A 25,202-nucleotide genomic window follows, 5' to 3' on the forward strand; every position below is an offset into this window, starting at 1 on the left:
ATGGGCTACAGGTGCCGCATTCCCCAGGTCAAGCCACTTTTGAACCAGAAACAGCAGCAGAAGCGCCTGACCTGGGCTACAGAGAAGCAGCACTGGACTGTTGCTCAGTGGTCCAAAGTACTTTTTTCGGATGAAAGCAAATTCTGCATGTCATTTGGAAATCAAGGTGCCAGAGTCTGGAGGAAGACTGGGGAGAAGGAAATGCCAAAATGCCAGAAGTCCAGTGTCAAGTACCCACAGTCAGTGATGGTCTGGGGTGCCGTGTCAGCTGCTGGTGTTGGTCCACTGTGTTTTATCAAGGGCAGGGTCAATGCAGCTAGCTATCAGGAGATTTTGGAGCACTTCATGCTTCCATCTGCTGAAAAGCTTTATGGAGATGAAGATTTCATTTTCAGCACGACCTGGCACCTGCTCACAGTGCCAAAACCACTGGTAAATGGTTTACTGACCATGGTATCACTGTGCTCAATTGGCCTGCCAACTCTCCTGACCTGAACCCCATAGAGAATCTGTGGGATATTGTGAAGAGAACGTTGAGAGACTCAAGACCCAACACTCTGGATGAGCTAAAGGCCGCTATCGAAGCATCCTGGGCCTCCATAAGACCTCAGCAGTGCCACAGGCGGATTGCCTCCATGCCACGCCGCATTGAAGCAGTCATTTCTGCCAAAGGATTCCCGACCAAGTATTGACTGCATAACTGTACATGATTATTTGAAGGTTGACGTTGTTTGTATAAAAAACACTTTTCTTTTATTGGTCGGATGAAATATGCTAATTTTGTGAGATACGAATTTTGGGTTTTTATGAGCTGTATGCCAAAATCATCCGTATTAAGACAATAAAAGACCTGAAATATTTCAGTTAGTGTGCAATGAATCTAAAATATATGAATGTTAAATTTTCATCCTTACATTATGGAAAATAATGAACTTTATCACAATATGCTAATATTTTGAGAAGGACCTGTATAAGAAGCAGAGATCAAAAACTAAAGTTCTGAGAGGCCTAATTAAATATCTCCCTGACCCCGAATAAAGAGTACAAAGGCCTGCTAGGTTTTTACAGGCGTATCAGTCAAAGGGCCCCAAGTATGCTGGTCTTCCACCAATACACAGTTTGTAGGAATGGCACTTTGAAGAGGACCCAGGTGCAGCACAGACTTTAAACTTGATCTTTAACCGAGACGTCTGGCCTACACTGGTCTGGTCCAGCTCAGATTAATTAACAATGAGCCAGGACTCTATGCTTTATGGCTTTCAAAAGTAGAAAGCACAAGCAATTAAGTGTCCGTCTGGGTACACTAAAGGGACAGTAAATCCCTCAAAAAACACTGCAATCTATTGCAATGAACTCTGAAAGAATTTGCTTCCCATTCCTAACTCTGCTTGTTTTATACTGAAATTACTGTGCTACTTATAAATATAACGTCTATGTTTCCTCTTGTTAATCACAGAGAAGGTAGAGAAAACTTTAAATAAAGAAATAAAAACCAAAGGAAACATGCTGGTCACATTTATTGGCACACCTGACAGAAAGACGGGATGTGTGGGGGGAACAGCATCCATACAGAGAGAATTTTGAGCATTTCTTATTGCACTTCATCTCTCCTATGAAGTGCAATAAGAAATGATCAAATTTCAGCTCACCTCACAAATCTACTACAGGATTTTGTTAATGCGGACTGAGCTGGCTATGGAAGAATGTACATTTATTGTCCAGTGAACCAGTTCTGTGTTGTTTTAGTCATGTTTTTTTCAGTTTTCCAGTAGAGTGCACCAGATTTTTATTTTAAATGTTCTCGGTTTTTCCAGGGGCATTGGAAGAGACACAGGCCCACAGCATTGCTGATCCTCAACCATGTTTAACAGTGGGTGTGAGGTGCTCTTCTATATAAAAATCTTTTGTTTCCAAACCTTACTGGCATGTTTTTTTGCAGAAAAGTTCACTCTTAGTCTCCTCTGACCAAAGCTGCTCCAGCTGAAGCCCCAGTACCCCCTGAACAAATCCAACATGTTTATGTTTGTGATGGTAGGGCCAAAAAGGTTGTTTTTTGTTTTGTTTTTTGGCATTACTCAGAATTAACCAGTTGGCGCACCACATCTAAAGGCTATTTTCCGGTGGCTAAGACAACTGAGCCTATTTGTTGTGTTATATTTATGCACAAGGGAACCAGAAAGTCATAGATTAGATGTTCTCAGAAACTATGATGAACGTAAAGCAGTGAAATATTAATACAAATATTGAGTTACATTAGTGCAAATTACAAAATATTCTTACTTTTGAATCCTTTGTCTCCACAGAATAAATATGCACCAAATAAAGTATTATATTTCCACATTTTTCATAAAGTAGTAGATCACAGAGAGGCTGTCACTGGAGGATGTACCTTTTTCTCACAGTTAGCCTGCAGCTCATCTTTCTCTTGCTGGAACTTCATCTCTTGATCCTGAAGGAAAGCAACATTTATATCATGTGGTTCAACAGACAACACAACATTCATGCTACACAGAGAAAAGAAAATCTGTGACGTATTTGAGCTCACATCAAACCCCTTTGTAAACCTTACTCTGACTTGTTGGTGTCTTCTGTAATCGCTCTCCTGAAGCTGCTGCTTGAGGTGAGCGACAGTCTTCTCCAAGTCCTCTATCACATCTGTGGCCTGCAAGAGATGATTTGTTTTTTTGCCTCAATAAACAGTGGGCAATACATTTAAAAACAGATGACATGTTATGGTAATATAAACCTTAGCAGCAGACAGAGCATGTTCCTGATATAGGTGGCTAATGTCTGTCTCGTGTTTGGCTTGGAGCTTCATCACGTTCTCCTCATGTTGCTCACTCTGCTGTTCTTTCTCCTTCTGCAGCATCGTAATCCTGCACACATTCGAAGACTCAGTTAAAACAACCTTGGCAAGCTATTTTTTTAAACATCTTCAAACAGTAAAACAAAACAGGGAGATGAGTCAGTAACTACTCACTGGATCACATTGTCCCTGACAAAAAAATCTGAATATGACTGAAGATCGACTTCAGACTTTCAAATACGTAGAATATTTGATCAATTCTCTTATAGAAAGCCTTGTAAAAGCACATGCACCTTTCTTTATTTTATTCGGGATTTTAATTGATAGCTAAACAAAGTTGTTCAGATCTGCAGTGGAAGGAATAGGACACCAGACATACATTTTTTTTTTTTTTTGGTTTAGATCAAAGCACAGAACGGCCTAATTCAAGTAAAGAGAAAACTGCTGTGCACAGATGCTTTTCAACAAAGTCAACTGAGCTTGGCCAAAGTTGCAAAGAATAATGTGCAACATTTCAGTCTTTAGAAGTACAAAACTGCAAGAGACCTATGGATGGTGGTCCTACTAAAGGTGGTGCTTGTACTGAGGAGTATTGACTCAAGTGGGCCTGAATACAAATTAGATTATTATTTGTAAAAAGTAGGTACTACTTTACCCCTATTTTACGCTACTCAAAATCTCAGTTCAACACACTGAATTATGATGGGACGTTCATACGTTCAAGGGGTAGAAATACTTTTGCAAGACTGTATATCTCCCTAAATTATTGCATTTAACAAATCCACCCCCAACCCCACCATACCGTTTGTTTGCCTCCTGTAATTTAGCACTCAGGGACGCAGTCTGGACCTCCAACCGGACCTTCTCTTGCATCACTTTCTGCTGGAACTGGTCGGCCTTCTCCACCTCCACCGACTGTTGCTTCACTCGCTGCTCCATCTCACGCACTCTTTGCTCCTGGCCCAAAAACATGCAAGAAAAGGACAAAGTTAAAAAATGATCAACCAATGAGGGTGGAATCATGAGATAATGTCAAGGTAGAGGATTAGCATGCTCTCCGAGTCAGACACAGAAATCTGGTTCCTCCCAATTAAAGAAGGATTATTCCTGTTCTGAAAACCCTCAAAAACTGATTAATGAAAAATAAATGAAGTTATTCTGTTGTTCATTAATATTTTTTTCTGACTTGATTAGTATTTCAATAAAGAAAAGAACTACTCTTCAGCTTGCACGTGTGTCTCTGTACGCAGGCATATAACAGCATGGAATGTAGCACGAGCCCAGCAGATAAAGGCGATGATGGGCTGCGGATAAGAGATGGAGCGTGCTAGCTGATCTACATGTTGACATGGGCCAGCGATGACAGGAGGGAACGGCGGTGCCCATCAGAGGTTGGTGACAGAGATTTTTTTCTTTGTGTCAGTGCTGAGGGGTGTTAAGAAAAGGAACAAGGGGCCTGTGTTGTGATTTGGCCGCGTGCTGACACTTAGCTCCCTGGCAGCAGATGAGAGGAGGCACGTATGCACACTGAGCCTTGACTGGGTGCACCTGGACACACTTGGTGAGAGCAAATTAAGTCCAGTAATTAGGTGTTTTAGAAGGAGTCTTACTTGATGAGAAGTGCAGGCTATATAAGATACATCAATCGCTCCGCTGCCTTTCACAGATTTAGTGATCCAGACTTTGAAGTTTCAGCTGAAAAGCCATTTATAGTGATGGACATCCCCTCGCAGTTTTTGTATCAGAACCGAGGCCAGCAACTGGAAGGCAGCCTGCATCAACAGTTATCTCCAGAGGTTTATCAGGCTGTGTGCATGAATGTATAATGTGAACCAAAGTCTAGTGTCCAAGTAGGAGAAACAAACTAAAGAACCACAGAACAGTGACAAACAGCAGGGTTGAAACCATTGCTTTGAGGTGATTTCTTAAACAACGTACATTATAATATGATAACATTACATATCATGAGCCACTAATCTGATATGAACAGTGGGGGAATTAGCTCTCATACAGACTTTCAGAATGAATTAAGCTTAAGAACAGACACAGAAAACCTGCAAAGAAACAACCAAAGTGAGAATCGGTGCTTTATATAGTCAAAGTCTGGCAGCCAAACAGGGAGCTACAAGCGTTTCTCCAGCTTAATTTATGCCACAACACCTTTCAAAGGTATTTATGCCTCTTCAACATTTTCATATTTTCTCTGTTTACAACCACAAACTCCTGTTAATTTTATTGGGATGTCTTGTGAAGTGGTGCATATGTATAAAGTAGAAGGAAACTAGAAGGAAAGATCTGAAAAGTGTGAAATGCATTTGTATTCAGAACCCCCTGAATACATCGTTTGTAGAACCATGTTTTACTACAGTTACAGCTTCTAATTGTTTGGGGTGTATATCGCCACTAGCTTTCTAAATCTAGAGACTTAGATTTTTGTCATTTCTTCTTTAAAGAATGATTCAAGCTCAGTCAGATTGGACAGAGCATATCCATGAACATTACTGTTGCCACATATTCCAAATCAGATTTAGGTGTGGACTTTAACTGGGTCATTCTAACACATTTAGATGTTTCATCTAAGCCAGTTTATTATAGCTGTGGCCATGTATTTAACATGTTTTGTCCAATTAGAAGGTGAAGCGTCAAACCATGGTGCAGCCACCACCATGCTGCACTATGGGAATGCTGTATTCAGAGTGATGTGCAGTGTTTTTTTTTCATCACACAAAGTGTTTCATTGTGGTCTCATTTGACCAGAGCACCTTTCTTCCAGTTTGCTGGGTCCCCTACATGGCTTGCAGCAATTTGCAAATCTTCTGGCTCCCCATCAACAATTCACAAAGTTTGCAACTCTTCCAAAAGGCCATGTTTAAGAAGAAAATTCCTAATAGCTGTCCTGTCAGCAGATTTTCCCTTCTCAGCTGTGGATTTCTGCAGCTTTTCTTTTCTTTGTCTTTTAAGTCTCTCTGCTCACTTCTCTAAATATTTAAAATAAATTATTAAGCTCTGAATGTTTAGAATCATACGTCATACATTCAAATACCTGCATGACCACAGTGATGTCTGGAGTGCATGCATTTAAGAGAGAATAAATTATTAAAAGGAAACTCCCTGTTTTCTACTCTTTGTGATACAAGGAAAAAGTTTAATTAGTCAGTCAGTCATTTTCTACCGCTTATTCCATAGTGGGTCGCGGGGAAGCTGGTGCCTATCTCCAGCAGTCTATGGGCGAGAGGCAGGGTACACCCTGGACAGGTTGCCAGTCCGTCGCAGGGCAACACACAAACAACCAGGCACACACTCATTCATACACCTAAGGGCAATTTAGAGAGACCAATTAACCTAACAGGTATGTCTTTGGACTGTGGGAGGAAGCCGGAGTACCCGGTGAGAACCCACGCATGCACAGGGAGACCATGCAAACTCCATGCAGAAAGACCCCCGGCCGGGAATTGAACCAAGGACCTTCTTGCTGCAAGGCAACAGTGCTACCAACTGCGCCACCGTGCAGCCTATCATTCAAGGGAGTTTATGTATATGTTTGCTGGAATATTCTTCAAGCCAATTAAAAACAGAATTAATCAGAGTAGAAGCAGAGAGGTCCATAGTTAGGGTGACCAGACGTCCCCGATTTCCGGGGACAGTCCCCATTTTAGACGACATGTCCCCAGCTAAAGCTGTTCCCAAAATGTCCCCGATTTTAACGTTTTGTGAAGGAGAATAAAAGATTTTGCGTGTAGACTGTTATTACAGTAGCTGGGGGTAGAAAGCGTAGAGGGGGCATGTCAGGCGCAACAACAGCTGTCACAGTTACAAACATAGTAGAAGAAGAGCTGAACTGGGCTGTCTTTCCCGTGATGAAGGCTTGGGTCGCCATATGAAACATTACTAGTGGTGTCAACATTCGCTGTGCCCAGGAAATTGGGCTGGAATGTGTTTTGTTTAACTGAAGGTGAGGATCCAAATGCAAATAAACCAGGCTTTTATGAATGAACAGAACAACAAAAGGCAAGACAAGAGCATAGGGAGTAGCTGCAGCTGAGTGAGTAAGAGAGTGAGAAATCACTTTAAGTAAAGTGGAGCACTACAATGTCAACAAGGATTCGTCCGAAGTAAGATGTTTCAAAATGTATTGGTGAGCTTTAGCTTCTATTTTTAGAGCTAGTTATTAGTTGATTTGTTAATTTATTGTTTTAATATGTGAACACATACTTTTAGGCCGAGGGGTGTTTGTTCACTTGGTTTGGACATTTGAAAAGTCCCTTACCAAAAATAAAATAATCAATAACAGGGAAACTGAATAAGGCAAGAATTGCATGAACTGAAAATAATAAGGAGGGAGAGATAATTACATGGTCAAATGTGCATTTCTTCTGTTTTATTACCTTGTAACTCCAAGTAAAAATAGGTGGGTTTCTTTGTTGTTTTACCAGCTGAGGAAACTGGTCAAATAATTAAAGAAACGTTAATATTTATAAAATTATATTAGGATTATCCTAGTTTCTTATCTAAAAATAACCAATTTCTAAAGGGTACCTCAAACAAAAATCTTATTTAATTTGTTAAATTTATATTTTTCGGTAGGTTATATGTTCTAATGTTTTGGAGAAGATTGTGATTATATTATGTCTCCTTTTTATAGTAAAAGACTGATATAAGAGGAGAGAGGAGGAAAATAGAAAGATAGAGAAGAGTGAAACAGCAGAGCAAAATTGGAAAGAAGAGGAAAGAAGACAGACATTACTACTACTATTGCTTTATTTGTTTTATTGCTCTTAGGAAATGATAACAACAGGGTAGATAGACACTTTCCTGCTATTATACATGATTTCTATTGTTTAATTATGAATAAATATTTAAAGATATTTCCTTATATGTTGATTACATTTAATAATTTTAATTGCCAAGCTGGAAATGTCCCTGGATTTGATTTCAGAAATCTTGTCACCTTACCCATTGTTACTCAGGAGGAGCTGAAGAGAGCCATTAATTAGGTGGGAGAATCTGTTGACAGGACAACTGTTAGCATGCACTGTACAAATCTGACCCTAATGAATAGTGGCAAGAAGAAAGTCTTTGTTGAAAGAAAGACATAAAATGTCATGTTTGTCACAAGCCATGTCGGGACACAGCAAACACAGAGGAAGATGGTCTAGGAAAAAAAAAATCTGAGGTGTTTGCCTTGATCTCGTTGGTTTCACTCGGAATAATGTCACGGCAGCTGAGTGTCCGAAGTTTCTTCAAAAAGCCCAACAACAATGATGGTGTTGATAAAAGAGGTGAAAAAAGAGGTAATGATGCAGAGGAAGATGAAGAACAAACAAGCAATCAGCCCTCGGCAACTACAGAGCGAGCAAGCGGCAGCAAGGAGGTTAAGCGGGAGTTGTGAGATTGTGCATTCAGGGCACAGCAGGTGATCTGTTCATATTTTAAGTGCAATCATTTAATTTCATTGCTCACATGTAGTTACTGGGACGTGTTTTTTGTCACTGCGGATAAAAAGTTACACGAATTCATCTGGTTGATGTGGATTCTTTGTCCAACTCGTTGGGACTGAAAATTAATTAAAATGAATGAAAATAAATGCTATTGAATGTTTAATTATTATCATTTTAAAGATAAAGTGACGGGGGGGAAAAAACATTACGACAAGACTTTTTTTTACCCTGTCCATCAAAATGACAACGAAAAAGTCTAGCTCTACCTCTTGTTGGCACAGAGTATTGCTTCAAAGGAGCAGAATATAAATGGACGGCACTGTTTTTTCAGATTTTTGTGTCTGTTTTTTTCCGCTTCACAGAAAGGAGTTATTTTCTGTTTGTTATGACTTGAAAATAATCGATATAAATTCGATATAAAATCCATTGAATGTTTGTGGTTGCAATGTGACAACATATGAAAAAGTTCAATGTCTATGAGTGATCTTGCAAGGTGCTGTGCTTAGAAAACTGCAATTCCAAACTGCATGGATATTGACTGCTTTAGTTATCATTAGTCATTACGTTGGTGTCTGTGGATTTCAGCAAAGCTGTCCAGTCTCAGAGGCATCTAAATGCCTCCAGACGCCTAATTGTCCCAGATGCCAAATCTGCCCCTTGTAGGGACTGCAGCAACTCAGCGTCCACTTTAATCAAGCCATCCTGACTATGTCTGAAGATCAAGCCAACCACATGGCAGGAAGGCAACTAATTTTCCGTGACAAAGAGGTTCTTTTTATTCTCTTGGATCCTGTCTGTCCTTAATTATTTAAAAAAAAGTGCCTTACCATAGGTTCGGCACCATCCAATGTTCGATGCCTCTGAAATGTCAGCCTGTTGATAAATTGAGGCCAGAAGCGATACGTGTGTATGGGTGATATGTATGGAAAAACCATAATGCTGATAACATTAAACCTATATAATATATGCAAGAGCTCTATAACATACCTTTTAAAGAGCAGCTCAATTAACTGTCTTCTAGTGTTGACGAGCCCTGTTAATAAAATGTGCACAATCCCATTTGACACCACAGTCTTTTTTTATAACATCAAAGACCCTGCAGCTTTGGAAGGTGTGTGCGAATGTGAGCGAGCCCATCTTTGAGGACGATCTTAGCACTGAGTAAGATTTAATATGGACTCAGATCAAAGACCTTTAAAGAGATGACAGACATGCAAAATTGCAGTCACTCCCACCCAGATGTTAAAGGATGCCTCCTTTCATTCAAGGCGTGGAATGAAGAGGCTGGATGTTTTATTATTAGATTTGTGACTGATGTACACATGCAGAGTTAAACAAAGTAAGAGATTTAAGCACAAATATGGATAAAAACTTTCCTAAATCCTCCTCCTGGTCCAGTAGACATCTGAGCAATTTGGAAGAAAACAACTGTAATATTTTAAAAAGTTTAAAGAATATATAAAAAGATAAACTCAAGATAATTGTGTCAACTGATTATTGTAGTCAACTTTATAGTCTCTGCAGTCGTAATCTAATGTAAAATATAGTGAAGTGAGGTTGGCAACTAACAATTATTTTTCTGATCGATTAATTAGTTGACAATTTTTCAATTAATGATCAGATAGCAAAAGTTGCTTAATATGAGATGTTTTAGTGAATTTGAATCTAAGTTTGCGTACAAGCAGAATGAAATCATGCTCTCAAATTGAAAATATGTGCTCTTGATTTTGGGCAGTAAATTCCCCCCATAATGGACACCCTGTCAGATTTAAGTCAAGACTTTTACTAGGCCACTCAAAAACCTTCATGTGTTTTTTTAAGCCATTCAGAAGTGGACTTTCTGGTGTGCTTTTGAATTATTTTCCTGCCACATGGCCCAAGTGCCCCCGACTTAAGGTTAGGAACTGATAGATAGACATTATTTAGTTAGGAGCTAAATGAATTGTTTCTTAAAATACTGTGAGTTGTCCAAATCTTGGAGTAAGAAAACAGCCCCAGACATCACACTACCATGTTTGACTATAGGTATATTTATGTACTTTTCGGAAATGCTGTGTTAGGTTTAAGCTAGATGTAATGGGACATGTGCTGTCCAAAAGGCTCCAGTTCTGTTTTGTCTTGGGGTTTCTTTAGGTATTTTTGGAGAATGTAGGATGAATCTTTGTATTGCTTTTGGTCAGTAGTGGTTTTGGCATTAGAACCTTTCTATAGATGCTATTTTATGCCAAGACACTCTTATTGGTTAATTATGAACACTGACCTTAACTGAGGAAACAGAGGCCTGCAGAGCTTTTTCTGGGTTGTTTTTTGACTTCCCAGATGAGTAGTTGAAGCGCTCTTGGGACTCCTGGGAAAGTTCACCTCTGTTCCATGTGTTCTCCATTTGTACATAATAGCTCTTACTGTGTGCTTCACTCAAGCCTCAAAGGTTTAGAAACAGCTTTGTAACCCTTTCCAGACTACAGATGTCAGTGAGTTTGATTCTGTTCTTGAATTTCTTTAGATCAGGACATGATGCTTTTTGCTGGTTGAGATCACTAAGCCTACTTCATGTTGTCAGAATGGTTCTATTTAAATTATTTCTTGGTTCTACAAGTCTGGCAGTAATCAATTGTGGGGGCGGTTAGTAAAACTTAATCAAATGGAACATTTTAAAACCTCGTCATATTCTTGCACTTCATTGAACTACTTCCACCTTTCTTTTGCAGTACTTACAGCAGCCTGAGAACGAGCCTTATGCTCAGACTCCATCTTAGCCAGCCTGTGGTTGGTGTCGTCCAACAGCCCCTGGATGTTTTCAGTGTGTTTCTTCTGCATTTCAAACCTTGCCTGCTCCATCTCTGCTACAGCTGCATGTAACTGAAAAGGAAGAGAAAAGCAACATATTATACACCCCTTGAATTTAGATGACTTGCTTTTTCATGAAAAAGCCAGGAGACATAACTCATCCACTCCTCATCCGTTTCCCCAAAACAGCCACAGTTGTTCCGTTGATCAATAATAAATAAATTTGTTTAACTTAATTCTTTGAAGTGTCACTGAGTGCCACAGCACATGGGCTACAGTTCACATTGAATAAGAATTTGCTTTAGTATTGAAGACAAAAGAGATGAATGAAAATTAATTTGAAAAATATGCCAGAGAGCTTGTCAAATAAATAAAAAATTGGACTTTTAATTATTGGTGCGAATTTTCAAGATGTTCTGAAGAAAGAAAAAAAAAGTGTAAATTTTCAAAATTATAAAGGCTTTTTCTCTAACAACTCACAAAAAATTTCTTCAAGTGACATAAACAACTGTTTCAACACTGTAGGATCTGTATAACCTAAGTTAGGAAGATAATTTTCATGGGAAAGAATACGTTACAAAAAGTCTGTTTGATACTATGCCTTCCAAAACTATTCCCTCCTCTGAAACCTTTTGTCATTTTTTTAAATTCTTTTACAAAACAAAAATCTCAAAAGACCCCTTTCATCTGATAACCTTACCTAAAATTAAGGGTATTAGAACCCTTCAGAACTTCCCTAATGAGTAAACAGTCTGCCTGTGTGAGATTTAATGTCACCATAAAACCCATAAAAGTCCTGTTAGAGACATACTTTACTCCAAATACTGGCAACTTTAACTGCGCCGTAAGAGTACGGACTCAAATGCACACCTCACGTACAAAATCTTAAATACTGTGTAGCAATTTCCTTCTACTTCACAAATATTTGTGTTGGTCTATCACATAAAATCCTTTAAACTACATTGAAGTTTGTGGTTGTGATGTGGCAAAATGTGAAAAAGTTTAGGGGTATAACGTCAGAAAAAATGCCCGAAAGTTATCAATTTGTTTAATACAACTGGAAGAGTACCAGTAATTCAGAAGATTTCCAATACTTTTTAATATCTTGCATAAGACAGTCAGCAACCCTGAAGAAATTAGTGGAGCAACATGTGGACTGGACCAAAATGTTCACTAAAAGCCCAAAGAAAGATAAGCAGAAAGGAATTAATCTGTTTTCTCAACCAGTACAGCCTAGTTCCTTGCAGAGAGGTCTCCCGCTACCCAGCAGTTTTCCTCTGGCTTTAGGCAGCTTAAACAACGAAGGACTGCAGAGTATCCCACCTTCTTCTCCCACTCGTTTTTTACAGAGTCAGCACTCTGATCAGATATCTTCTTCAGCTCCGCTATCTGCTTCTCTTTGCTCTTACAGATGACCTGGGATTCCCGCAGAACACTTTGAACTGTGGGAGAGTTTTCACACAAACACACAAAAGGGAGTCAGGTCTTTCCTTAAGTGGGAAAAAACATGGATGCAAATAGAAATGTACTTGTGGGAACCGATAGTGTCCGTAAGTTAACTGAAAACATGCAGAAAATAAAAGTAAGGTACAAAACTGAAACAGTTACTAAACTCTTTATGGAAAAAAGCAAAAATGATGTGCTTGTAGCGCAGACTGAACAGCACAGCTGGAGAACATCACTCTGCACCAGTATGGTCTGCTGTGGGATTTTACCTTTCTAGGCTTTTTACTCTGAGTGTTCAGAGACACTACGGTAAACATCCTTCCAGCTAACATTGCAATCACGTCACCTCTCACCTTTCTTTTCAAGCTTTCGGATCATCTCCTCGGATTCTTTCTGCTTAGCCCGGTACACACTCTTTATCTCCTCAATCTCACGGTTTTTTCGGTCCAGAATCTAGAGAGTGTCAGGATAAAGACTGTTTTCAGGACTATACAGAAACAGTCAGGCTGTATTTTAGCATTAAAAGTGTGGTTTTGCTGCATTCTTTATCTTTGCCTAATGGAAGTAGGTTCAAACTTAATGCAAAAGTAAGAAATTGCATTTATTCATCTGTAAACCAAATGTTCAGCATGTCAGTACCCAATCATTCAGCTTTCGGTCTTATTTTTGTTTATTTATGCTAATTGCCAGATAAAATCCCATGCATTAGGAAGCACACACACAGCACACATGTAATGTATAAAACATCCCTAATAACGGTAATAACAGCTGAAAATGTGAGAGAGGTGTTTGTGACAAAGTAAGCATGAATGTAAAAGTGCTCGGATTACTTTTTGCATCTATTTTAGACATTAACAAAGCAGTGCTAAATGCAGTGCATTTATTGCAACTGTTTTCCACGTGCTACTTGATTTATTTCTGCAACAGATTCACAAAGCAGGCTGCCCTAAATATATGCCCAAACATGCCCATCAAGTCCATCAGATGAGAACAACTTTCATCTATTCATGCATCAGGTCGCATTTTAAGGGATAAAGTAAGATCCATCCATCTTTCCATTGTCTATCACTGCTCATCCAGAAGGGCTGGCGCCTGTCTATAGGGATCATTGAGCAAGAGGCGGGGTTTACCCTTTACTGGTCGCCAGTCCATCACAGTGCAACACAGAGACACAGAACCAACAACCATACACACACACACTCATACCTAAGGGCAGTTTAGAGTGGCCAATTCACCTCATGTTCTGGACTGTGGAAGGAAGCCGGAGTGCCCTAAGAAAATCTACGCACTCACATGGAGAACAAGCAAACTCAATGTAGAAAACCCAAGGCCGGGATAGGAACCAGGACCTTCTTGCTGCCAGGCAACAGTGCAAACAACTTCACCACTGTCCATAAAGAAAGATATTTAATTTTTATGGGCTTTAAGGACGTCTGACTGTATCAGAGATAAATCGAGACTGAAGAAGTGTTTCTAAATCCATAAGTAATGTGGATGTTTTTAATGTTAATTGTTAAAGACAATGAAATGATTCATAATAATTCTTCCCAACTGATTACCCACCTTGCATGATGGGGACGAGAATAATTTAATGGAGACTAACTTTCTCTAAATGCATGAACAATGCCTCTTTTAAATGTGGGCAAACTGCATCAGAAAAGAAAGACACAATTTGAAGGAATTAACCTGGATGGCATTAAATTGACCTCTGATAATAAAGTAAAAAACCTTGGTGTTATTTTTGACCAGGACATGTCATTTAAATCCCACATTAAACAGGTTTCTAGGATTTCCTTCTTTCATCTCTGGAACATTGCCAAAATTAGAAATATCCTATCGAGGAGTGACGCTGAAAAACTAGTCCATGAATTTGTTACTTCAAGGCTGGACTATTGTAATTCTTTACTATCAGGATGTCCACAAAATGTAGTTAAAAGCCTTCAGCTGATTCAAAATGCTGCAGCAAGAGTTCTGATGAAAATTAAAAGAGAGATCATATTTCTCCTATTTTAGCTTCCCTTCATTGGCTCCCTGTTAAATCCAGAATAGAATTTAAAATTCTCCTCCTCACATATAAAACCCTTAATGATCTAGCTCCATCATACATCAGAGATCTGATGGTTCCATATGTTCCTAACAGACCACTTCGTTCTCAGACTGCAGGTTTACTGGTGGTTCCTAGAGTCTCTAGAAGTAGAATAGGAGGCAGATCCTTTAGTTATCAGGCTCCTCTCCTGTGGAACCAGCTCCCAGTTTTAGTCCGTGAGGCAGGCACCCTGTCTACTTTTAAGGCTAGGCTTAAAACTTTCCTTTTTGATAAAACTTATAGTTAGAGTGGCTTAGGTTATCCTGAGCTATCTTCCTTATTTTTTACCTCCGCCTTCCTCCCTCCCTGTTGGATGGAGTAAGGGGGAGTCAGGTTTAGCCTAAACTGACTCAGTTATGAGGTGCAAACACACCCTCCATTTCTGCTACCTGTATGACCCCTTCTCTTTTCCAATGGTTATGGTCAATCTGAAAGAGAGAGGTATCCCAATCATTGTGGTTTTTAGTATAACAATGACCATCAGTGGGACCCTTTGTCTTGAGACGACATTGTTGTAAATAAGTGCCGTTTAACTAAATAATCTGAACTGAAACTATCTCTGTAGTTATGCTGCTATAGGTTTAGGCTGCTGGAGGACATAACGACCACTTTCACCCTCTTTGCTACATTCTCACACTACTCTCCAATTTTGCATTGTTTGCTGTTATTTCAGCTTTTAACCTTGTTCTCTCTTTTCTCTTCCTAGAAGCTACACCTGGCCTGGCTCTGTGTCTACCTGTGACACCTTTCTGGAGAGGGGAATCGCCCGAGCTTCTGCTGGCAACAACTTAATGCTCACCCTCTACCGATGATCCACATAGCCCTGTCTTTTAGTGTTTAACCCTTTCTCTCTCCTAGATATAGCGATTGACTGAGCTTTTACTGTGATTAACTCTATGTGCTCTCTTTCAGACTCTAACCTTGAAAACTGGCTCAGAGTTTATCTGTTCTTTATTTCTAGGTGAAACAACTAAAGGAGCTATATCCATTAACATTTACTTTTCCTTCCCATAGAAAGTACTTCTGGATCAGTGCTTCTTTGTTCTTTTTGTGTCTCTGCTCTGTTCTCTCTAACCCCCGGTCGGTCGTGGCAGATGGCCGCTCACACTGAGCCTGGTTCTGCTGGAGGTTTCTTCCTGTTAAAAGGGAGTTTTTTGTCTCCATTGTCACTACATGCATGCTCAGTATGAGGGATTGCTGCAAAGTCAACGCCAGTGACTGTCCACTGTCTCTACATGCTTATCCAGGAGGAGTGAATGCTGCAAGTCACTGACTGGATGCAATCTGCTGGGTTTCCTTAGACAGAAAAACTTTTTATCCAATTTGTATAAAAAGCTAACTCCGACTGCACTGTTCAATTGTTAGGATTAATTGGAATGTATGTACCTGACTGTTGTGAAGTGCCTTGAGACAACATGTGTTGTGAATTGGCGCTATATAAATAAAACTGAATTGAGTTGAAGGGACGGATCTGTCTTTGCGTCTGGGCTGAGACTTAGAAGAACACACAAACTCAAATTTAAAAACATTAAGCACACGCAAATAGGTGTGTAATTATAATTTAGGTGTGGATCTGCATAATATAGCAAACAGTAAATGTTATCAGAATTTTAATGTGTGCAAAATTGTTACAGCAAACGTCTGCTTGGGTGCATTATATCAGGCGTCATGCTATCAACCTCTGTTTGCAATAAAACATTTGGCCAGTTAGATGGTCTATTATACTCAAACTGATATAGTTCTTGGTGACCAAGATGCTTAAGTTCAAGGATAATGATGTGGAGACTGTGGGGGACAACAGAGTAAAACGTAACCGATATAATCATTGCTATATTCAACAAGGTAATGACAAAATGAAGCACCCGGGATAAATCATCCAATCAAATCCTTTAAGATACCTGTTCCTGACTTCAGCTTGTACTGGATAACTGCACAAGACAAACCACCTTGATGCAAACCCAAGATTGTGACCCCAACCAAACTCTGACAAGTGTGGGTTTGCTATCTAATAGATTTACAAACCATGCTTAACTTTTTTTAAACAATGGCGTGCACATAGAAAAATAAAGGAAGACTTTGTTCACATCAGAAACATTAAAATAAAAGAGCATTGCGCTTGTATTCATGACACATGATAAATAATATTAAAGATATTTCCTAAAAAAAGGAACTATACATGTTTTCTATATGTACATGTATACATCAGAACATTCACTGTATAATCAGAAAATATTCTTTATGCATTTCTATTCCTTAGGAGGCCACAGACAATCGGCGTAAAATAGCAGGTGAGTGAACCACCTGTCCTGAGGTGATGAGGTAAGCATCTGCTTGCTGCTGCCATCTGGGTGCAATTAGTTCAATTAGGCGACAGCGAGCTGCAGCTCCAATAATGGAAATACTGCAGATAACTTTCCTAGCACGTTAGCTCAGTTGCACTGCTTGGGAATTAATATGCAATACAAGAAAAAGTCTTTTCTGTGCAATAATTTAGACCTGGAACTCAAATCACTGGGAACTATGGAAAAATGAAATATCTTTTTACAGAACAAGTCTATACAAACAAGTTTTTCCTGTTGGGAATGGCAGAAAAACATAAGAGATGTGATTTTTTTGTCCGACTCTAGAAGCCAGTGACGCTCCTTATTAGCCAAGCCTGTCATCACCCTGGCGTGAACGGGATGGAGGAGATGAAAGGACGATTGAGCGCCTGGAGCAAAGGTCACGAAACATTTAGGCATACCCAATTTTTTTCCATTTCACCACCCCAAAGAGATTTTTGTTTTTCTTTTCAGAGTTTGGAACCAAAGGCGATGGCAGAGTGTCAGGTTGAGGCAGGGTGCACCCCACGGTGGGAAATGAGAGCATTTATGATCCCTTTCTGAGGCCTTTAGAAGAGATCCTAATGGAGAGAGAATCTAATGAATAAAATAGAGAGGAAGGAGAAAACTAATTTAGCATTACCAACAAAAGTACAATGATCTGCCAAAACATTATGATCACTGACAGGTAAAGTGAAATTTCTTTTATAGCAACAATATATGTTACAATGCAATATTTGACTGGGAAAACGTGTTCACATCTGCAAACCACATTACTTCAGATTAATTTAATCTTTTACATGTTCATGTAAAAAATACCGACAGTGAGACGTCCAACCACAGTTTAGGCAGCCAGTTTTTAAAATTCACAGTGTATTTAAAAATGTGCATGGCTGTATTATAGATCGTGGGTATTATTTTGGTAATATAAGAAATTTTGTCTTACCTAAAAAGGTTTATTCAGATGTGCTGTAAGACAGACCGCAACAAGAGATGCTTCCTGCCCACAGCCATCAGCATCTACAATGGATCTTTAAAGAAACCTGTATAATATCAGCTACAATAACATTTAATGTCCTGATGGGATGAATGAAGTATTTTTGAATTGAACTGAAAAGTTTCTGTTTTTAAATAAGTAAACAAGCACTAGTTATCAGGAAGTGCCTATTCCTCAATGAATGGAATTGGTCTTGGGACAAAAAATCCTGATCGCTTGTAAACAAATAAAAACATAAACCCACAAAGATGCACTTCTTCACTGAAACGAATCTACAATAATTAGGACTGTTCTCTAATCAGCCTCTTGATATCCACATGTCAACCATGAGTAGCAGCTAAAGGCGCCTGGAGATATCTGCTTTTGATAGGAATTGGCAAATTATTAGCTGTATTTGGAAATACTGAGAGGCCTTTGAAAATCTCAGTTAAGGTAAGGATCCATATTCTGTCACATCTGCCCCTGTTATAAATAATTAATGACCGATCTCTGCAGGAAGGCTACAAAAACTATATATATATATATATATATATATATATATATATATATATATATATTACACACACACACACACACACACACAGGGGTTGGACAATGAAACACCTAAGAGCACAGTTTTTCTCAAAGTATTGAAATGCACACAACATTATGGGTGACATACCAGAGTTCAAAAGAGGACAAATTGTTGGTGCACGTCTTGCTGGCGCATCTGTGACCGAGACAGCAAGTCTTTGTGATGTATCAAGAGCCACGGTATCCAGGGTAATGTCAGCATACCACCAAGAAGGACAAGTATCAGGATGACAATGCACCAATACACACAGCAAGACTGGTGAAAGATTGGTTTGATGAACATGAAAGTGAAGTTGAACATCTCCCATGGCCTGCACAGTCACCAGATCTAAATATTATTGAGCCACTTTGGGGTGTTTTGGAGGAGCGAGTCAGGAAACGTTTTCCTCCACCAGTATCACGTAGTGACCTGGCCACTATCCTGCAAGAAGAATGGCTTAAAATCCCTCTGACCACTGTGCAGGACTTGTATATGTCATTCCCAAGACGAATTGACGCTGTATTGGCCGCAAAAGGAGGCCCTACACCATACTAATAAATTATTGTGGTCCAAAACCAGGTATTTCAGCTTCATATATATATATACACACACATATATATATATATATGATGAGCTTCAAGAGGTAGTCACCTGAAATGGTTTTCACTTCACAGGTGTGCCCTGTCAGGTTTAATAAGTGGGATTTCAAGCCTTATAAAAGTGGTTGGGACCATCAGTTGTGTTGTGCAGGAGGTGGATACAGTACACAGCTGATAGTCCTACTGAATAGACTGTTAGAATTTGTATTATGGCAAGAAAAAAGCAGCTAAGTAAAGAAAAACGAGTGGCCATCATTACTTTAAGAAATGAAGGTCAGTCAGTCAGAATAATTGGGAAAACTTTGAAAGTGTCTCCAAGTGCAGTCGCAAAAACCATCAAGCGCTACAAAGAAACTGGCTCACATAAGGACCGCCCCAGGAAAGGAAGACGAAGAGTCACCTCTGCTGCGGATGATAAGTTCATCAAAGTCACCAGCCTCAGAAATCGCAGGTTAACAGCAGCTCAGATTAGAGAACAGGTCAATGCCACACAGAGTTCTAGCAGCAGACACATCTCTAGAACAACTGTTAAGAGGAGACTGTGTGAATCAGGCCTTCATGGTAAAATAGCTGCTAGGAAACCACTGCTGAGGACAGACAACAAGCAGAAGAGACTTGTTTGGGCTAAAGAACACAAGGAATGGACATTAGACCAGTGGAAATCTGTGCTTTGGTCTGATGAGACCAGGTTTGAGATCTTTGGTTCCAACCATCGTGTCTTTGTGTGGCGCAGAAGAGGTGAACGGATGGACTCTACATGCCTGGTTCCCACCGTGAAGCATGGAGGAGGAGGTGTGATGGTGTGGGGGTGCTTTGCTGGTGACACTGTTGGGATTTATTCAAAATTAAAGGCATACTGAACCAGCATGGCTACCACAGCTTCTTGCAGCAACATGCTATTCCATCCGGTTTGCATTTAGTTGGACCATCATTTAGTTTTCAACAGGACAATGACCCCAAACACACCTCCAGGCTGTGTAAGGGCTATTTGACCAAGAAGGAGTGATGGGGTGCTGCGCCAGATGACCTGGCCTCCACAGTCACCGGACCTGAACCAAATCGAGATGGTTTGGGGTGAGCTGGACTGCAGAGTGAAGGCAAAAGGTCCAACAAGTGCTAAGCATCTCTGGGAACTCCTTCAAGACTGTTGGAAAACCATTTCAGGTGACTACCTCTTGAAGCTCATCAACACAATGCCAAGAGTGAGCGGAGCAGTAATCAAAGCAAAAGGTGGCTACTTTGAAGAACCTAGAATATAAGACATATTTTCAGTTGATTCACACTTTTTTGTTCAGTATATAATTCCACATGTGTTAATTCATAGTTTTGATGCCTTCAGTGTGAAGCTACAATATTCATAGTCGTGAAAATAAAGAAAACTCTTTGAATGAGAAGGTGTGTCCAAACTTTTGGTCTGTACTGTGTGTGTATATATATGAGATCGGCAACCATAAGATTCCGAAAAGTGCATTTCTATCAGCAGCCCTTCCCGTATTAACAATACGATAACCCCTAAAAAAAAAAAAAATCTGTATTTTCACTGTCTGTTCCCCCTAAGGATGTATGTTAATCTTTATGGCATATACATGAACATAAACTGAAAGTCACTCACAATCAGTATTTATTCGAAGACAGAAAGCACTACACAGAGTGATGCGTCATCCTGCCGATTGTGAAACATCGTAAGTGAAGAGCCAACTGGATTGTTTTCTTCTGTTTTGTTAAAAGCTTCAATGGCAGCAAAGGAAAGTCATGTGAGGATGAAATGGATTCCAGGTGTTTCAGCTGCAGTCTAGATGACAGCACGTACATTGAAATAAACCAGCTTTAGTGCTGCTTTCTCCATCTGACAAGAAGCCTTGAAGAGATAATTATTTCATTGGATGGACCAGAGAGGAGGAGAGGAGTATTGCTTTACTTTTCATTTTGCCACCTATTGGCTTTATGATGGGCACCGTGATGCAGATTCAATGGTTGTTAGAAGATTTGTCCATCTGGTAGAGAATCTAGGTTTTTTGTGTTTTATCTATTAGATCATTCTCTGTGGGCAAATACAAACTGTATTAAATTCACTCTTTGACATGCTCTTCTAATTTCTTACTAAAAGTTAAACATTTAAACTGAAAAACAGGTTAAAATCATCAAATAAAACTAGTGAAAAAAGTAGCTTCTAAGTTGGTGGGTCATGGCTTCATGTTTTTCATTCTTGCCTTCTCAACATCTGTATCATGTCTCTGCTGCATCTTCAGTTTCTCCTCCTGGTGCTTGGCCTCCAACACTTTGATCTTTATTTCAGTCTGAGAACACAGGAAAGATCATGTCATGCACAGGAAAAGAAAACACCCTCTTCACACCATGTCTGGTACTCTGTAATTTAGTTGTAGCTTCCAAAAATGGATGTGAAAACATCTGCAGATGTATCTGATGTACTGATTTCCAGGGACAGATTTTCATTACATTTGTGGATGTCATTCCAAAAACATTTATGCACACACCTTGAAATTTGTGCACAGGAGTGAATGGAACTGAAGGCCTGTTTATTTGGGGATTTTTCCATGTGTGGAAGAAATAAGGGAAGTAAAAACCTTCACATTAAAACAGCCACTAGAATGGATGCTGGAGCAAATAACAGCAAACATAAAAAAAAACCACTTTAATATAAAACTTAACTTGTTGGGAGGCAAATCTCTGGCACAGAGGAGAAAACTAATAAAGAAGGTGTGTGTCAGTTAAATGACTATGTAATATTTCTATAATAGTCAATCAAACAGAGATTACGGTTTTGTGTCAAATGTACTATTTAGAAAAGGATCAGTTTCGACATTGTGCTGAGAAAGTTTGGAGCAGATCTCCCTGAACTAAGTGAGCTTCTAGATTTCAGTCTCTTTAAACCCTACAAACCCAATCATGAATCACTCCAACCAAACAGTTTTCTCATATCATGTATTCATAGCAAATAAACAAGATTTAATTATTAACATTTACTTCAGGCATGTCCTGAGGGCCTTTGCTGTAAATGACATGGATCCAACTTGGAAAAGACCCACTCGAAAAAATATCCATACTTTTCACAATTTCTCAGGTTAAAATCGCAAATGTCTGTGCTTGTATTTGGGATTTTATTAGCAAATGAATGAAGTTTGTGGATGTAACATGACAAAACCCTGGATTTTTGCCATTTTAATACGGCTTTCCATTTACCTTGGAAGGTGAAACTCAGATCTGAGAATGCCGTTACATCCAACTCTTGCTGCGCTCCATTTTACACTCAGAAGTCAGAAATCCACCTTAGAAAGTTTGAGGTTTTTAGCTTAAAACCCCACCTTAAAATCTAATACAGCTTAAAACAACCTTACAGCTGCAGCAATAATGTGTATGCACACACACACTCACACAGTACTGTAAATCAGTAAGTGGAAATGTTTTTGTATTGCTAATACTAATAAGCTAGGTGTAGCAAATCCACTGGTTGTCCATATTGCAACTAGTGAACAGTTAGGTTAAACATTCCCAAATACTATCTCCTGACATCTGTAGTAGAGCTGAACAATATATCCCAAACATATTGACATTGGAATATCAGTGTGTGCCACAATGATATCACAAAGGACCAATAAGATTGAAATATTTGTTGGCTGTATAATTCCGTGTGCTGCCAGGAAAGTGTCAGGAATCCAATACATTCAGTCTGTGGGATGGAGTCTCACTGCCAGGAATACATACACTTGATACAGATACAATTCTTACACAGCTGAACAGGGAATAAAATCTAGAGAGACAAATATTTTTCCGCATTCCATTTTCTTTTTCTATACTTACCTAGAACAGAAAAAGCTTAAATCAAATTCTATACTTTTCCAGACTCAATAGAACTGAACCTTAACAACATATTTATCTACATTTCAACACTGAAGCAACACGCTCACTAACAGATGTTAACAGTACTAACAGAACAATGGGGGGTTTAATGAGATCATCACAGTGTTTTTTCCTGCTGACGGCAAACAAATAGAATCATTCAGCCTTGCCAGGATTCATTCCTGGCAAGTGGGAAAAAACAATGTAACCACCGAATAATGTCTTCAGTAAAAAGAGTAAATCAGATACATATCAGGATTGACTGCAAATATATCCATAACAGATGTAAAATTTAAATCATACTTTTCACATCCAGCCAAGATTTCTACAAACACATGTTCCTGTTAAAAATATTTCTCTTGCAGCAATTTTGGATTGGGAATTGTGAGGAACTTGTCAATTTTACCAACTTGGAATGAGGAAATCGATTTGCGGTGTCACGTGGGCTCAGTTGTAGAAGTAAGTGCACCATAAGCTGAGGCAGTCCTCGACGCAGGTATCCTGGGTTCAATTCCTGGCCCTGGGCCATTTACTACAGGTCTTCCCCTTCTTTCTCTACCCTACTTCCTGTCTAGCTAATGCTCAATGCCATTAGTGCCAAAAGAACATTTGTGTGTACAGAGGAAATGCTGCATAACTCAGCATACCTTTTATATTGAAAAAGGCAACAAAACTCTTTAAAGAGAGGGCTTGCCTGTAAAAATCTACACTGCATCTTCTTCCCAACATTTTTTATGGATTTATCCTTCCATAACAAACCTTGTTACCTTTCTTAAATTATATACTTTTTTTTGATCATTGACAATCTTCGTTTTCCTCTTTTTTTCCCTAAAGCTGCTGTCTTTAATTAGAGGATGTTTCCCCTCACAAACACACAGCACATGGAAGCGCAAAGAAAAACCTTTGACAGAAAAACTGTCTGGTTTGTTTGCTTTGATGTCACCACTCATGTATAGTCTGTGTATCTTCTGGTGCGTTAAACCTGCAGCAGGGTGACAATGTTGCTCCTTTGAAAATGTGCTTAGGAGCGTGTGCATGTGTGAGTGTGTGTGAGCAAGTCGGTGGTTAAAAACATCCCGAGGCTAAATCTTGTTTGTTCTAGTCATCAAAACCATTAAGCTGAAAAATTCCCAAAATGTTACCTGGCACTGGGAGAGCTCATTAGACCTTGTCTCTATCATATCAAAAGAAAAAGACATGATTTAACTGCAGTATTGTTTGTGTGTCTAAATATTGACAGAACACAATGAAGACATCAACAGCACACAACTAAATGTAGCCATGCTCCGGGACTGAAACAGTTGAAAAAACTTAAGAGCTCAAGTTATGCTCTGAAGTCAGCAATTCCCTTCTCACTTAGAGCCCCTTTAAAAATAAAAGTCCAACTAAAATGCAGAAATTGCCTTCTGGATGATGCTCCTCATTATAGCGCTTGAGCTACATTCAAACTGCATCCTTGACAGAGCTCGTTTAAGTGTTCGGCACTTTCTTCCTTGTCTTTTTTCTTCATTTAACACTATTTCTTGTGCAATTGAGAGGACCACAGGAGACTTGTCAGAGTAGAAAGGAAAAAGTCAAAAAGAAGTGAGAGTTAGACAGATGTGGAGAAGGAGGGAGAAAGCATTGACTGAAAAACGAAACGTAAAGTAGAGACCTGATTCTAACGGTTCCTGAACAAAAAAAATAAAAAAGCTCATGTGGGGGTGTCACTTTCTTATCCTCTCTTCAAATGTTCTTTGGAGAAAGTTTGTCAAACTAGATCAGTGGTGTTTGAAACTTGTTTATAAAAGCATCGGTGAAGGGAGGAGGAGAAGGAGGAATGTCGTACACCTAAGGCTTCTGAGATGTCTTCAATCAGTCCCAACTGGGTGGTACAGCTCCTTCCCTTTTCTCTTTTTCTGAGTTGAAGCGAGCGCTGTAAGATGCCATGTTTTTTGACACTTCGCTTTTGAGAGGATGAGAGCTAGGGCGGGAAGAAGCAGGGGGTGGATGGGGGATGTGAGCAGAAGAGAGAAACAATTTATTTTTCTGTTCAATATCAGAATGCCATGTTGAGAGTGGGGAGGGGCTTTATGCTCAAGGGGGGATACGATCACAAAATTGTCCAGGAACTGTTTATGGTGGCAAAAGTATTCACCACCATTGCCATTTTTCATGTTTTGTTGCCTCACTACCTGGAATTAAAATGCACTGTTTGAGAGTTTGCACCATTTCATTTACAGAACATTCCAACAACTCTGAAGTATCATTTTAAGTGTAAAGCAAACAACAAACAGGACAAAACAACTGAAAGTGTCAGCGTGCATTAATG

The 25,202-nt window shown here is 39.4% G+C and overlaps 1 protein-coding gene across 5 annotated transcripts in view; it reads right to left on the reverse strand.

Moving 5' to 3' along the window:
• LOC124862752 (centrosomal protein of 112 kDa-like) overlaps positions 1-25,202 on the reverse strand; it is a 194,053-nt gene that overhangs the window by 133,019 nt on the left and 35,832 nt on the right. For 4 of the 5 annotated variants that reach the window (XR_007036996.1, XM_047356857.1, XM_047356858.1 and 1 more), the window contains 8 exons: positions 21,244-21,330; positions 12,831-12,930; positions 12,355-12,473; positions 10,960-11,103; positions 3,609-3,763; positions 2,747-2,876; positions 2,570-2,662; positions 2,390-2,449 (listed from right to left, as the gene is read on the reverse strand). Coding sequence is in view for 4 of the 5 variants with exons in the window: in XM_047356857.1 (XP_047212813.1) it covers positions 2,390-2,449; positions 2,570-2,662; positions 2,747-2,876; positions 3,609-3,763; positions 10,960-11,103; positions 12,355-12,473; positions 12,831-12,930; positions 21,244-21,330 (888 nt within the window). In the remaining variant the exon portion in view is untranslated. The remainder of the gene's footprint in view (positions 1-2,389; positions 2,450-2,569; positions 2,663-2,746; positions 2,877-3,608; positions 3,764-10,959; positions 11,104-12,354; positions 12,474-12,830; positions 12,931-21,243; positions 21,331-25,202) is intronic. The other variant, XM_047356856.1, reaches the window with a different exon arrangement.

The sequence above is a fragment of the Girardinichthys multiradiatus genome, chromosome X, assembly GCF_021462225.1.
Source record: "Girardinichthys multiradiatus isolate DD_20200921_A chromosome X, DD_fGirMul_XY1, whole genome shotgun sequence".
NCBI lineage: Eukaryota > Metazoa > Chordata > Actinopteri > Cyprinodontiformes > Goodeidae > Girardinichthys > Girardinichthys multiradiatus.